The 16,944-nt window shown below is 38.8% G+C and overlaps 1 protein-coding gene across 4 annotated transcripts in view; it reads left to right on the top strand.

The window, feature by feature from the left end:
- The first annotated feature begins 3,282 nt into the window (after nt 1-3,282).
- The window catches only part of JPH1 (junctophilin 1), a 106,990-nt gene continuing 93,328 nt past the window's right edge, over nt 3,283-16,944 (top strand). For all 4 annotated transcript variants that reach the window (XR_011170699.1, XM_069100138.1, XM_069100137.1 and 1 more), the window contains exons 1-2: nt 3,283-4,027; nt 12,706-13,462. Coding sequence is in view for 3 of the 4 variants with exons in the window: in XM_069100138.1 (XP_068956239.1) it covers nt 3,649-4,027; nt 12,706-13,462 (1,136 nt within the window). In the remaining variant the exon portion in view is untranslated. The remainder of the gene's footprint in view (nt 4,028-12,705; nt 13,463-16,944) is intronic.

Raw genomic sequence — 16,944 nt, 5'->3', positions numbered from 1 at the left:
TTTTTCTGCGCTCATATTTTATCTAATGTACCAATAAATACATTCAGTCATACATACTCTGAAATAGGTAAGTATAAAGGATAGAACTAGAACCAATGTGTGGGAGTTGTAGAGGTAGATTTATGTAAAAACTTTCTAACAGCTAACTTGGATGGACTTCCTCAAGTCCATGACATGGTAAGGGAGTTGACTCTGGAGTTTAAAGACCTAGGTCCAACTATTTTGTCTCTGATGCCTTTGTGACTTTGGACAAGTTACTTGATTTTCCTAAGCTTCTCTTTCCTCATCTCAGTCATTCAATAAATATTTATTAAGTGCCTATGTACCAGGAACATAGGGTAGCTAGGTGCTGCCTGAAGTCAGGAAGACTCATCTTCCTTAGTTCAAATCTAGCCTCAGATGCCTACTAGCATTGTGTTCCTGGGCAATGTTTGCCTCAGTTTCCTCATCTGTAAAATGAACTGGAGAAGGAAATGTCAAACTACTGCAGTATCTTTACCAAGAAAAACAAAAATGGGGATGTGAAGAGTTGGACACAACTAAATGTGCTAGGCACTGTACTTGTGACAAGCACTGGGGATACAATTAAGAAAAAGAAAGACAGTTCTTATCCTCAAGGAGTTTATGTTCTGTTGGGAAAAAACTCACATAAAAGGAAGCTAAAAGGGGGAGGGTGTGAAGAAAGATAATGCAGAGGGGAGGATAATGAAGAACTCCAAAGAAGTCCAAAAGTACACAGAGATGAGTGGGGATGAAAAGAAATGGCTGACCAGTACCCCCACCTCAAGCTGAGGATTTGGAGTTCATGGTTCTAACCTCCAATCACAGGGGAAGAAGCAATTGATAAAGTGTAAGTATCAAGGCTGACTAGGTCTTTCAGGATGATAAGTTTTTCCCAATGATGGGATTCCTAGGGGGTATAATAGAGAACAGGAAAGAAGTCCAATGAAAGTGAAGAGGAATTAAGAAGCGTCTTAATAGGGTAAAAGAAGAGCTTGATGCTTAAAGTAAATAAACTTCTTAGCAACTGGTCCCTTACTTCCTGGCAAATGTTGGTGGTGTTTGTCCTCTGTTCTCCAAGAGGACCATTACCTCAGGAGGGTGATGATGCCATGACTTGCAAGTGAATTGGATTTAAGTGAGGGAGGGTTGTGCAAAGTCACTAGCCTCACTCTCTCCTCCAGATCCATCTGGGTCCAGTGGCAAGATATAGTTCAGGACAACTGGAGATGGCCCCTTCCTGGCAAATAGAGGGAGAAGAAATGGAAGCATTGTCAGATTTTATATTCTTGGGCTCAAAAATCACTGCAGACAGTGACTGCAGTCCTGAAATTAAAAGAGTTTGCTTCTGAAGGAAAGGTACGGCAAATCTGGACAGCATACTAAAAAGCAGAGGTATCACTTTGCCAGCAAAGGTCCATATTGTTAAAGCTATGGTTTTTCAAATAACAATGTATAGGCTGTGAGAATTGGACTTTTTTTTTTTTGGAGGGCAGTTGGGGTTAAGTGACTTGCCGAAAGTCACACGGCTAGTAAGTGTGTCAAGTGTCTGAGGCCAGATATGAACTCAGGTCCTCCTGACTCCAGGGCTGGTGCTCTATTCACCGAGCCACCTAGCCACCCCAAGAATTGGACTTTAAAGGAAAGCTGAGTGCCACAGAATTGATGCTTTTGAATTGTGCTGGAGATGACTTTTGATAGTCCCTTGGACAGCAAGGAGATCAAATTAGTCAATATTTAAAGAAATTAATTCAGGCTATTTATTGGAAGGTCAAATATGGAAGCTGAAGCTTAAATGCTTTGGCACATAATGAGAAAAAAAGACACTGGAAAAGACTCTAAAGTTGGGAAAGATTGAGGGCAAAAGGAAAAGGGGATGGCAAAGGATGAGATAGTATCATGGAAACAATGAACACAAACTTGGACAGACTTCAGGAAATAGTGGAAGATAAAAGGACCTGGTGTGCTATGGTTCATGCAGTCACCAAGAGATGTACAGGACTGAAAGACTGAACCACAAAGAAGGTCAAAAGAGTGCAGAATCTGGGTGAAAAATGAAGTGATTGCAGGTTTGGGACCTCTCCTTAAAAGAGAGGATTTGCAATTCATGGCTCTACCCTTCAATCAGAGGGGTAAAGGGTACTATCTGGTGTGAGCACCAAGGCTAATTAGATTCATCTAAAAAAAATCAGGGGCCCCCTGAGGTTCTCTTCCAGCTCTAGATCTATGATTTTCTAAGATCCTAAGAGTTATCAAGTTCCCTACCTGATATAGATCAAGTACAGTCTGGACAGCCCCAGGTGGAAGGTGAAGATGAGAGGAGTTCTAAAGGAGATATCAGTCAAGGGTTTGATTTGATGACCTCTGAAATCCTGACAGTTATATGTTACTATTCTAATGGCAGTTACACAGGCTCGACTGCAAATTTCTTGAGGGCAAGAAATCTATCATTTCAACTTTGAATCTTTCCCTGGTTACCTGGTTGTTGTTTTTCAGTCATGTCCAACTCTTTGTGACTCCATTTGGGGTTTTCTTGGCAAAAATACTGAAGCAGTTTGCCATTTCCTTTTCCAATTCATTTTACGGATGAGGAAATGGAGGCAAACAGGGTTAAGTGCGTTGCCTAGGGTCGCGGTTAGTAAGTGTCTGAAGACAGATTTGAACTCAAAAAAGCGAGTCTTCAAAACTCCAGGCCGGCCACTCTAACCACTTCACCACCTAGCAGTCCTGGTTACCTGGTTACACTTCATAAATATTTGTTGAACGAACAAAATAATGAATTTATAGCCGTATATGCAGCTGATGTCAAACTAAAACAACTGCAACCATAAATGAGCTCGAACACCAGAACGACATAACTAAAGGCTTACACACAAGAGTTTTCATTCAGTAACTATTGCCTATCACAACATCCTTCACACAGTAGGTTTAAGCAATCTTCCTTTGAGAGATTAACCTGCCGAAAATGCCCAAACCAGTACACACAGGAGTTCCTCCACCTCCCCCCCCTACACATAGACACACGTGCACACCTACGAGCACAAACACCGATTCTCACTCGTGACTACACTAGATACACTCTCGTTCCCACAGAGGCTACGGAAGAGGAAAACGCAAACGCTTGCAGCAAGAACCAGTTCGACCACTCCCGCCAGGGAGGCGACAGTCACGGGAGGGGTTGGGGTTGGAAGAAGAAGCGGACTGAGGGGTGGGGGCGCAGAAGGGCCTGGCCTGGGAAACTCGGGGAGGGGACGAGGGGCGGTGCCCTGGCTCACGTGGGCGGAGAGCAGCTGAAGGTCCGTGCTTGAGGCTTGGCTGTCCTCTCGGGCTGAGTGCTGGCTGAGGAGGTGGCTTGGGAAGAGGAGGAGGAGGAGGAAGAGGAGGTGGAGGTGGCGGAGACGGTGGCGGTGGCTACGCCCGCGGTACCGGAGTCAGGAGGAGGAGGTGGCGGCGGGGAAAGGAGGGAAGACCAGGGAGGACGGGGGCAGCGTCGGACTGGGGACTGAAGAGGAGCGAGCTGCCCGGGGCGGTGTTGTAGGCTCGCCCTCCCGCCCGCGCCAGCTCGCCCGGCCCCTGCGTACACCCTGCAGCTCCCCGTGCCCCCGGTGTCCGTGCCCCAGCGCGGATCGCGCCCGGGCAGCCCCCTGAATGACGGGCGGAAGATTCGACTTCGACGATGGCGGCACCTACTGCGGCGGCTGGGAGGAGGGCAAGGCGCACGGGCACGGAATCTGCACGGGGCCCAAGGGGCAGGGCGAGTACTCGGGCTCCTGGTCGCACGGCTTCGAGGTGGTAGGTGGCTACACCTGGCCCAGCGGCAACACATACCAGGGCTACTGGGCACAGGGCAAGCGCCACGGTCTGGGCGTGGAGACGAAGGGCAAATGGATGTACCGGGGGGAGTGGTCGCACGGCTTCAAGGGGCGCTATGGGGTCCGGCAGAGCCTTTGCACCCCCGCCCGCTACGAGGGCACTTGGAGTAACGGGCTGCAGGACGGGTACGGCGTGGAGACCTATGGCGACGGAGGTGAGTTGAGCGCGGGCAAGCGCGAACGGTGTATGTCTGTCTGTGTTCATATGTACGTGTGTGTGTCCCCAAAAGGTGCTATGGTGTAAGCCCAACTGGCACTTCCCTTCCTAGTCTCGGCGCCAACTAAGGCGGCTGAAAGTGGGGAGGGCTCGGCGAGCGCGCGCGCGCGCGTGCACACACACACGTCAGGAAAACTGCCCCAAACACCTGGAGCTCCATGCTCAACAATCCCCTGCCACCACCCCACCTCGTCCTCCAAGAAAAAGTTGATTTTGTTTGGGACTGGTGCACTTGGGGTCATGGTCTGTACACCTTTCTGTCCTTCCCTCGGTCCCGGAGGAGGCGGTGTGTCCACTCCTTGGGGTTACGTGGCTTGAATGTACCTGACATAACGTCAGGTCCTCACTGCCAAGGGGAAGGCGGGAGGGCCAGCCTCCACCCCCGCTCAGAGCTCTGGCCCCAGAGAGCTGATATGGAAGGGGACTGTCACTTGAGATTGTCACATTACGTTCCCGATCTGTCCCAAGCACTCCTGGAGATTGAGTGAGCGCACTTTAAAGCCCTAGGGCTTGGCGGCTCCTAGGCCCAGCGGATTGCTGTGGAGACCTGTAGTCTTCTCCAGACTGGTCAAGCTTCACACAGTATTTTACTTCCAGCCCTGTTTAATTCTTCGAAGTGGGAAACAGACCCGATAATGGGGAAGGGAGCCTCGGATAATTATGCCTTATTAGACTACATTGTGCCTTATTGTAGACAGCAAGGAGAAGACATGAACCCCCAGCACAGTTTAGTAGAGGGAGGGAGTGGTTCTGGATATCACTTGAATTTAGTTGTCAGATTATTCTCTTAAACTAGCATAATTTGTTGCTGGATTGGAACTCCAAGTAGGAATTACCTCATTATTTAAAAAAAAAAAAAAAAGCCTTTGTCACCTAATGAAAAACATAAAATTTCAGAAGCAGAAAAAATGTATATCTCTGTCCCTAGCTGAGGGTTCCATTGTCATGACTGAGTTAGAAAGAATTCATATTACTCATTCACAATGCCAACAGTGAAATCACTAATATTTTTTCTAGTTGTTGGAACCTAAACACCATAGAAGGCAATGAACAAACTTATCCTATGTTAGTACATATAAACAACCTTCTTGGCAAAACTGTTAATAAGGCAGATTATTCCTTTATTATCATTCGAGTTTGGAAAATTTTAAATCATTAAGATACAAGTCAGTTGGTCTGTATTAGAAAGTTTAGCTAAAGATGTTTCCTGTGTACTTCAACAAAATAATATGGTCTGAACAATAATATAAATGACCAGTTTCAAACAATTATTGTTTTGAGGCTGTCAGATCTAAGAGTTTATGCTAAGACTTAAGAGCTTTTAAGAGTTGTCAGATACTTCAATGAATGCACGTCAAACCTATTACAGTAACATTCATACTTACCTATATGATACATTATCCACTTGCCACTTGTCTTACTTAAGAGAATGTCTATATTGTTTAAAATGGAAGTTAAAATTTTTGCATGTTCCATATATAAAATGCCCAACCTTTACATCTTAGTTTATATGATTATTTAGGGCTTTTAAATTATTTCAGTGCATTGGGGGGAGGAGTAAGAGAAGGATGTGTGGAAGAAGGGTGGTTCCTATAAATGGTATTATCAGTTGGTAGGTATATAGGTGGTGGTTCCTATAAATGGCATTATCTGTTGGTAGATATATAGGTGGTGCAATGGAGAGAGCACTAGGCCTAGACTGGACTGGATGACTGGAATTCAATTCCAACCTCAGACACTTCCTGAGCTGTGTGACCCTGGGCAAGTCACCTAATTTCTGTTTACTTCAGTTTCCTCATCTGTAAAATGGGCATAATAATAGCCCCTTCTTGCTACAGTTGTTGTGAGGCTCAAATGATATGATAATTATGAAGTGCTTAGACTGGTACACAGAAAGCGCTATATAAATATTAGCTATTATTATTCGTTGCCTTTATTAGAGGCTTAAGGTCAGATATGCAAGCTCTGCTGCTCAAATATCAATTAAGTCATGACCAGTTAGTTTTCTATTCAAAGTTCCTGGAATAGAATGTGAAATTTGTTCAATAAATGTAATAGGCAATTTCATTACTCCACCATTCTTGTGCATTGTTAAAATTTACTATGAATTGTTTCTTGCATTTTTTCTAATAATTAAAATTCTTAGGAGGCAGTGAAAATGTTTAGTAATTTGAGGGAAGAGGGCGAAGTATGTAATTCCCATAGCTTATTCACAGTATAAACTGTGAATTAGTCTTGGTGGATTTATGCTGATACTAAGGTACATTACATAATTCATGAGTTTAGGCCATTTGTGATACCCAAATATGTCCCATTTTCTGGTAAGCACAATACAAATAATAAAGGAAAATTTAAATATACATAATATTGAAGCCCAAGCAGATATCCAAGGTAGCTTTTTATTAAAACTCTCCACTTGTACATTGGGACTATCTGTTGTTTTAATGTTAATTTTGGAATTGTTATATTTAGACACCACAATATCCTGAAACTTCACCATAGTGAAGAGATCTTTGAGACAGACAGGCATAGAGACAGAGACAGACAGAGAGAACGAGAACAGATAGATGATCTATCAGCAACAACATACTTGCCACAGCCGCTGCTGTTATGTACAAACACTGCTGGTATGTCTGAATTAAAGAATATTGACATGCTTTGTTAAGGTTCTCTCGAGATAAGAGACATTATCAGCCTTGAAAATATTTTTCAAAGCCTTTCAGATCCTTTGAAATGTGATTTGTGAACAGAATTAGATGGTAGGTCTATATTTGCTTTCTTTTGTCTTTGCACATGCTTCTATCTGTGCCTTCAGTCATGTAAGCACTCAATAAATTCCATTAAGTTCTGTGGTTATTTTGATTTTTTTTTTAAAGTAAGGGACATTATGGTCCAGTGAAAAGAGTACAAGTATTATCACCAACATCTTTATCCTACAGATTAGGAAACTGAAAATCCGCGAGGTTAAGTGATTTGTTTATGGTTATATAGGTAGTAACTAGCAGAGCCTGGATTTAAAGAAAGGTCTTTGATTACAAATTCAGGGCTCTTTCCACTATACTTTGCTGTACCTTATAATAGTTCCGTAAGAACAATTATCTCATGACTTTTCTTAAAAATCAGTGACAGATCTGAGTGCTGTTGAGCTTGTGCCGTTTTATCTAAAGTAGGAAATGTTCTCTAAAAACTCAATATGATCATTAAAAATCGGATAAAACTTCACTATTCAATTACTTAATTTTAAAGCACCCCTTTTCTTAGATGTCATCTTACTGACTTTGACCTATCAGTCATCATAGATTAAGAGCTGAAAGGGACCTCCTAAGACATCTAATATAGTCCGTCCCCTCATTTTACATCTGAGGAAACTGACTTGCCCAAAGTGCTCTGGGTAGTCAGGTCAGAGGTAGAACATGAACCCAGGTCCTCTGACTCCAGAACCAGTGCTGCTTCTACTGTGCAACACTGTCCAATTGCCTAATGCTTCTTATGTATATTTTATTGTCTCTTCATTGGATTTCTACCCTTCATAAAACATCACTGCTAAGAAAAACTTGGAAGAAGCTATTTCTACTAATTTGTAACATACAAAATATGTAACAGAAGAGTTAGAATCTCACTGTGATTGCAGGTTGCTTTGAGCCAAATACTTGCGGTAATCAAGTGAACACAGTGTGGAATGCTTTTCTTTTTTTTTTTGCTTTTTTGGAGGGCAATTGGGGTTGTGACTTTCCCAAAGTCACACCGCTAGTAAGTGTGTTAAGTGTCTGAGGTCAAATTTGAACTCAGGTCCTCCTGACTCCAGAGCCAGTGCTCTATTCACTGCACCACCTACTGCCCCTGGGATGCTTTAAATTAGAAAATAAGGTTTAGTGAAAGAGCTAAACTAACAGTATGGTACATAATTTGTTGTATCATTATTTTTTTCTGAAAATGATTCCACACTTGTAAAATTGTTTCTAAAGTAGTAACAGAAAAGCCTTTTCTTTTCCCTAGTTTCATTTATCATATATAAATCTATTCTAAAGATCAAATGCATCACAAAAGTATCACTAAAGAACTTTTACAAAATCAGTTCCATATTATCAGTTTCTATGTTCTATACATATAACTGCCTAGGATGTGAAGTGTGCTGGTAGAGTTACCTAGTAGTTCAGTACAACCTAACTCCTGTAATTACTCTTTTTGCTTCAAGACATTTCCACATTTAAGTTCTCTCTCTTCTTTTAAGGTATGCCCAGATTATTTAACAACTTTTTGATAATGTAAATTTATTCCAATTTAGTTGAATAGAAAACCATATATATTGTAGTTTTGGCCTTGAGTTTGAAAACACTAAAATAAAGTCTTCGGAATATTTGTTTCAAAAATTCATCATTTACATCTGTCAGCATTTTTGGAAATTATTCTAGCAAAAATTAACTTTGCTTTTCTTGATGTTATAAGTTAGAGTAGGAAATACATGTTTCCAGTGCATCTTATTCAAGAACCACAAACTGGATGTTATATTTTTAAAATATTTTTAATCACTAGCTCAGGTGTTACTGTCATCCTGGATGTCTTTGACTGTTTACAAAAGCAAAGGAAAATGGTGAGTTTCTAGATAATTTTGCCCCTCATTCTAAGAAAATTTTAGCATGAAATAGTGGTTTCTAAATTACTATGTCCAGTGATAAAAACTCATAATGCAAATGCTCACCCCAGCACATCATTTTCACAATGTTATTGTGTATATGTGACACAAATTCCTGTATGAGATGAAAAATTCAGTCATTGAATTAAACAATGTGTATGGCATCTTGGAATTGTATAGGCTAATTATCAAGAACAGTGACAGAATAAGTGTTTTTTACATTTAGAATTCCAAGAAAGTCTAACTAAATATTTAAGAATGAGGATTTCTAATCCTATGGTTACAAAGCTAAAGAAAGGTAGACTTTCTTCGAATAAGACTACAAACATAATGTATTTATGAACTATGATGAATAATATGGTTGGAATTGTCTTTTTAAAAATAGCTAAAATACCCTTTAATTTTTATTTGGGAGTGGATGGGTGAAGCCCTAGTATTTAAGAGATAGTATATTCCACATATAGGCTCTCTCTCTGCCCTATTTAGAAGATCTGGCTTTGATTTCATCACCCTAGTAAAAAAAAAAAAAGATTCTGATCAACACACAAAGATAATAGAGTAATTGCCCTGGTTTTTACATTCTCATGGGTATCTGTTTCCTTCTAAGAACCAAAAAATATATGTCACAATTAGGTTATAATTTTGATCTCCATTATTGATTTTCATAAATAGAAGACCTTGGTTATAAATTAACAACATAGAATTTAAAGTATTTCAGATAATAGCTCAGTATTGAAAAAAAAATCAAAAGTGCTTTAAAATTGCTAAAGCCATGAATTTGATACCTCCCTGTATTGTATTTTATAATGGTGATAATAAAAAAAATTTTTTGGTTCACTACTTTATGCTATCTAAGTGGTTAAAAGTATATACATGTGTGATTTTATTTTACTTTAAATCAAGTGAAAAAGTAGAGATGAACATATGAAGTGATTAAATATTGAGCTAAATATGCATATCATGAATTGAGCCTCTTTATAGGGAATTAAAGTAAATTATATTTTGGCTAATCTATTTTCTGTTGGTCTACAGAGGAAATTTATTTAGAAGATTGCACACTATAAGACAAGGTATTACATACTTACTCAGTACCTGTAAGTAACATGATTCCCAACTAAGAATCTGGAGAATTGTGTGTTATATTAAAAAGAAATGATCCTTATCCTCAAGATGGGGAGGTAAGATAAAAGAAATAAGTCAGGTGAAAATTAATTAGCATGTGTATAAATACAAACTAAATCTGTATCTAAATATACACATATATGTATGAATGGATATTATTTAGATAATCTAGATAATCTCCACACAAAGAGATGGAATTGGAATAGCTATTGGAAGAACATAGGATATATGAGTCTGCAATAGGCTATTAAATAGACTTGTATCAGAATCATGAAGATAAGAAGAAAAAAGGCACAAGAGAAAACAAGTGTATATATTTGGAAAACAACAGGCTGGAGATAAGAACTAGGAAGTGGGATAATTTAATAGTTGGCTGACTAGATTTGAATAAGGGTATGATTTAAGGGAAAATTTTATTTAATTGCTGCTTATGACACGGAAAGCTGTCATAAGCATAAGAGGTTTGGAGCAGATTAGTGAATAATGTCATGCATTCAACAAATATTAAATGCTTTCTATGCATCAGGTACTGGGTTCTCACTAGACAGATGTAAAAATGAAACAATTCTTGCTTATGGGGGAGGGAAACGTCCCAATATAACTAAATACAAAATACATACAAAGTAATTTACAAGGGAGTGGGTCCTACTAATTGTGAGATCAAGACAGCCTTGTGTTGCTTGAGAGAAGCTTTGAAGGAAGGTGGTTTATATGCTAGGATGCAGAGGTGGAAAAGGATTATATTCTAGGTTTAAGAGACTGTTTAAAGGCATTGGGATTGGAAATAAAGGATCTTGTACAGGGAATAGCCAGAAGGCTCGTCTGGTTGGAATATAAACTGTGTGAAAGAAAGTGATGTGCACCAAGTCTGGAAAGGTAGGCTCCAGCTAGATTTCAAAGGACTTTAAATAACAAACAGAAGAATCTGTATTTGCTCCTAGAGGTAACAGGGAACCGCAGGAAAGTGACAGCGTCATATCTGTGCTTTAAGAATATAACTTTGGCCTGAAGAAATACCAGAGGGAGGGAGATCAGTTAGGCTATTGAAGTAGTCCTGGTGAATTCTAAGAGCCAAAATGAGGATAAAGGCATTATATGGGTGGAGAGAAGTATTAGAATGTATGTGGATAAGAGAATAATATAATTTAGTAGATATTTGAATGAGGGAAGAAAAGTGTTCTATCTAGTGATGCCAAAGCTAGGTGAAGAGGACAATTTGTTCACTTGAGACGATTATGTTAGTAACTTTCACATGGGGATACTCTATAGATAGTAAAGGGTGAGGTTGGGGTGGGAAGTATATTTCTGGGAGTTGCTATGTGCTGGTATATTTGAAGCCATGGGAATGAACAGATGAAATATCTGAAAGAAGGAAAAGTTTAAGAAGCCTAGTATTGAATTTTGAGTAAGACAGACTAGAGGAAAAAGGAAGAGTCAGCAAAGGAAACCCTAAAAGTACTAGAATCAATATGAAATCTAAAAGGACCATGTTTAAGAAACTCAAACCAAAGAGTCTATTAAAGAGAAGGGGAAATTCTTTATACTTTAAGCTAGGGTAGATCTCACACTGGAGCAAATAATCCCACAATTCCTCAGATACACTTTGCATAGATATTGTAGCAAAAATGAAAAGGGGCCCTTATTTAAGATCTGTACACAATGAAAATAAAGTTTCGTCTTTGAAAGTCATCGTCCTCCCTGCAAAACAAATAAAACAAAACCTTGGTTTTGTTGTTACTTTGTCTTGTCCAACTCTTTGTGACCCCTTTTTTGGGTTTTCTTGGCAAAGATACTGAAGTGGTTTGCCCTTTCCTCCTCCAGCTCATGTGACAGATGAGGCAAACAGGGTTAAGTGACTTGACCAGGGTCACACAGCTAGCCTGATTCTGGGCCCAGTACTCCAACCAGGCCACCACTTAACTGCCCCAAAAGCATGGTAGCTAGTGGAAAATCCTAATCCCGTTATTCATATTTAATCTTGTTTTGCCTTTTTTTTTTTGAGTGCAATTGGGGTTAAGTGACTTGCCCAAAGTCACATGGCTAGTAATTGTGTCAAGTGTCTGAGGTTGGATTTGAACTTAGGTCCTCCTTACTCTAGGGCTGATGCTCTATTCACACCCATATTTAATCTTAATAAAGGGATTGCTTTCTAACTGAATTATTAACACAAAACCATTCACAGACAATACACATTTCCTATCTTGTCATTCTTGTTGCTTCTCTGAAGAAATTTGGTCTCTCAAACTTAAAACTTTTATCATTTGAAAACAGTTTTTGTTCTCTAGTTGGTGATTTCACTGTAAATATTTAAGATACCTAAGGCAGTCATAAGTGTAGAGATCTTCTAGTATGGAAATTCCATCCATCGAATCTGTAATTTACAGAACTTAGAGATTTGTCTGGAGTAATAAGAGATTAGGTGATTTGCCAGTAGTCACACAGCTGGTGTTTGTTAGAGGGAGAATTTTATCTTAAATGTTCTTGACTACCAGATGAACTTTGGGTCCATTGTACTATGCTATCTCTCACATTTAAAGTTATATATGACAAGGCAATTACTAGATTTTTGAAAATAAAGACAAAAATTAAAGCACTAAAACTGAAATTTTAAATCACAGCATTTTACATAGCAGACCAGAAAGTAGAGTTATAGTGTAGCATGAAATTTTAAATAATATCTCCAGGTCTAATTATATACATTTGCTTTTTTTCTCCCATGTGTGTATTACAGATTTGTAGCATTGTCTCTTTTTACTGCTAAATCTAGTAAAAGTCATTGTGGTCATAGATAATTTATTTTCATTTCCTTTTTCCAGACTAACTCATTCCACGCTTTGTTTATTTGCCTTGGTCTTTCAAAGGTACTTATCAGGGACAGTGGACTGGAGGGATGCGGCATGGATATGGTGTGCGCCAAAGTGTACCCTATGGCATGGCTACTGTGATCCGCTCACCCCTCCGAACATCTCTGGCTTCTCTACGCAGTGAGCAGAGCAATGGCAGTGTACTCCATGACATTACCTCTGATAGCCCAGCTGGAACGAGAGGTGGGTTTGTCTTGAATTTCCATACTGATGCTGAATTAATGACTAGTAAGAAAAAAGGAGGCTTATTTAGAAGAGGATCCCTCCTTGGTAGTATGAAACTCAGAAAATCTGAATCCAAGTCATCGATCTCAAGTAAGCGTAGCTCTGTCCGCAGTGATGCAGCTATGAGCAGAATTAGCTCCAGTGATGCCAACTCAACAATTAGTTTTGGAGATGGTGATTGTGATTATTACCCAATGGAAGATCATGTCGATGCTACAACAACAGAAGCTTACATGGGAGAATGGAAAAATGACAAACGAAATGGCTTCGGCATTAGTGAGCGCTCAAATGGGATGAAGTATGAAGGAGAATGGCTCAATAACAAGAGGCATGGATATGGATGTACAGTGTTCCCTGATGGCTCAAAAGAAGAGGGAAAATATAAAAATAATGTTCTGGTTCGTGGAATAAGGAAGCAGCTTATACCAATAAGAAACACAAAAACTAGGGAGAAGGTGGACCGAGCCATAGAAGGTGCACAAAGGGCAGCTGCTATGGCAAGAACTAAAGTGGAAATAGCAACTTCAAGGTATGTAATAGCAAAATAAATATTTTATCAGGTTATATAAGCCAGTAGAATATGCTATATTTGTGATTCTGCTAGAGACATTTTTTAAGTTTCTAGAAATATGAAGTACAGGTAGAAAACAGAAGAATAAATATTCTCCAGTAATGAGAAGATTATGTCCTTACACTTTTAGGAAATTAGGTTCCTATTGTCAAAAAGATATACATTATAAAAATTCTCTTATTTTAAATTGCCAAATTACCAGTTAATGTAGTGATGAAATTTAATCAGTTTCCACTTTTATGTTCTGCCACCAAAGAGTTAACTTTTGGTTAACTGCCAAACACAGAACATTTGAAATGCTACACGAGGGAGCAAGTATTATATGTTCCAGGAACACAATATTGATCTATTTAGGAAGGTACCAAAAACAAACATCCATTTTCATTTTCCTGACTAAGGATGGAGCTTGAACAAAGTAAAATTTCTTGTGTAGATCATTCATGTAACCTTAGTGAAGAGGCAATATACCTTCTCTTTCATTTACAGAGAAGAAAATAGTTGATGATACTGAGTTTTGGAGAATAGAAGATGGAAGCCCAGGTTGGCTGGCAGTCTTTACAGTGAAATGAAAGGTTGTCATCTGCTATAAGCATAAAAGTAGAGTTGGAGAAAAGTGAAAAAAGATTTAGAACTTTGACTGTGAAAAATTAGAGATGGCGTTTGGTGAAGGTAGAAGGATTGTTGTTGAGTGCCAGCAAGGGTTCACCTGAAGCTTTGTAACATAAATTTGTGGCAGATGGCATCAGCTGCGTTTTATGATTTTCTCTCTATGATATTCTAAAGCCCCAAGAAGGAATGGAAAAATATGATGGAAAAGATGAGGATCTGAAGGTCAGAAGTGTAGAACAGAGGGGCAGGGAATTCTAGGGTAATAGAACTAAAGTGAAAGATCAATGAGGCACAACTGAATATAGGAATAAATGAAGTATAAGGAAGATGGGATAGGGAAAAAAGGATGGGCCATGGGAAAAAAAAAAGACAGATACATGTAGTCTTAAAGAATACATTTAGTCGGGGCAGCTAGGTGGTGCAGTAAGTAAAGCTCCAGCCCTGGAGTCAGGAGGACCCGAGTTTGGTTCCAGCCTTAGACACTTAACACCCACACAAAAATACTAGCCATGTAACCTTGGGCAAGTTACTTAACCCTAACTGCCCTCCAAAAAGCAAAAAAAAAAAAAAAGAATACATTTAGTGTAAGTCAAAGAATAAGAGAGGTAAAAGAATAGAAGATTGTGGTGAGAATAAAGAATTTCAGTGTTCTGGAGCTTAGAGGTTTTGAAGTTCTGGGAAATGGCAAGGTCTAAGGTGTCACTGTACCTTTCTATGACTGAAGTGTGTATAGAAATCATTAGCATTGAAGAATTTTGTGTTCAAATTGTTAAGGGGCTGTCAACATGAATATTTAAGTCCCCACAAGACAGCAAGAGACGGAGTGGAGAGGGACTGAATCTGGCACTGATGTGAAATGGGGCAGATACTTATCTCACAAAATTGTTGAATCACTCAAATGAGAGAATGCATATAAAGTACTTTAAAAACTTTGATGTGGTGCATAAATTTACTAATTGTTCATAACAGCATGGATCTCAAAGGAGGAAAGAGGCTATTGAGAGTTTATATTAGGGGAATGGTCTAGAAATAGCAATGGGGAGCCAAGGGGTGAGTCTATCCCTTTTTCCAGGCACTCCTAGTTTGAGGAAGTTAAAGGAGAAATGGGCACCACTGGAAATGGTTAGAAAGAATATAATATCTTAGGAGATATCCAGGTTATATTCAAAATGAAAAAGTCCAAAAGAATGCGGCAGGGTGATACATTACACTCCAAAGATTTTATAGTTCACAAATTCAGAGAAGAGCCTCTTCATTACTTCCTTTCATATTTTGCCTTAGAGACAACCCTACTGTGATCTAGAGAGACTTCTGACACTTACTAGGTATGGTGCATATGAGTCTATAAGAATATCATTTGTAAGAGCTTACTTTAAGAGGGTTGATTAGAGAAAGAAAAAATCTAGAGAGTATTTGGGAAATTGTCTCATTTTCCTAGTATAATTATCATAAGTCAGAGTAAATAGGGACTGGTCAAGGTTTCTTAACATTTAGCTCTTGGCAGCAGAAGGAAATGAAATATTTTAGGGTAGCAGTCATAGTCCTCAGTGGAGGTGAGCTTGTTCCCTATTCCCTGTATCTCAAGGTCATTTCTTCAGAGTTTCTCAAATTTTCCATATTTTTACTTTTACCTTTCCTTGCCATTTAGTTTTCTTGCAATCATAAGGTTTTATATTGGTTTCATATGTTAAACTTTACTTCCTTAACTCACCCATGGATGCTTCTAGTTTTACTACATTGTATTGCTTTTAGCATTAAAGTAATGATTAGCAATTACCAACAACATTAATCTTTTGATTTTGTTAAGACCGCACCTCTTTTTAAACCTTTTCTCTTGTTTTACTTTTAACTTTACACCTGGAAATTTTTCATCTGCTTTTCACTTCATGGACCTAATGACATATTAGAAGCAGTGAGTGCAGGGTAGGAATTTAGCCAAAAGATTTTTATATCCTTATCTTATTTACTTTCTTTAAAAGATTAACTTAAATTTGGGGAAATTAACTTGAATGAGGAGAATAGATCAGAAAATAACAAAAGGTTTTGTCAGATTAGATCAATAATCCATGGTATTTAGATACTTGTTTCAGTTTACCTAAACATCATGAAATTACAGCCAGGGCTCTTGGCAGCATTGCCTTTAGTGATGTTCTTTTTGAAGTTATGGACGCAGAAATGTATTTTGTACTATTAGATTACTTTTGGTGTCAGAAGTAAGGTGTGTAGAAGTAAAGTGTGTACCAGGTGTGCCAGTGCTTCTTGTAAAGCATTGTAAAATTCTTGTAAAACATTGGCTCCACCTCTGAAAAAGAAAACTTAGAGAATGTTCTTACCACATGAAATATTTTTATAATAATAGAAAAATGTGGTTTCATACATTTTCCATCTCATGATTAAGGTAAGTATATAATTGACCTGAGGGGAAAGAAAAGAACCGATCAAAATACTCTTGTACTGGTGTTCACACCCTCAGCCCTGACTTTATGCCCACCTGTGATGCCAAGCAAGGTGAAAGTGTCAAACCCACAAAATTCTCTGGTACTACCTGAACTAGATTAAAATATAATTGGGAAATATTTGACAAAAATCACTAAAAATACAATGCAACATAGATAATGTTCATTTGTAATATTCTAAGTTACCATGTAGTCCACAGGAATTCATGTCTATTGCTTTGATATTGCTGGTGTAAGACCTTATACTTTTGTCCATTAACACATTTTTTTAAGATTAAATATGGACATTTAAAAACTTTATCTTGTTATATTTTACTCATTTTCTTTATTTCCATTCTTTGCCTTTATTATATACTACAGGTATGAAGGAATGGT

Source organism: Petaurus breviceps, unplaced genomic scaffold (genome assembly GCF_028583685.1).
Source record: "Petaurus breviceps papuanus isolate PSGF00001 unplaced genomic scaffold, PetGlider_PUasm1.0 38, whole genome shotgun sequence".
Lineage (NCBI taxonomy): Eukaryota > Metazoa > Chordata > Mammalia > Diprotodontia > Petauridae > Petaurus > Petaurus breviceps.
The sequence above is the reverse complement of the archived record's forward strand: the minus strand, read 5'-3'. Positions and strand labels throughout refer to the sequence as shown.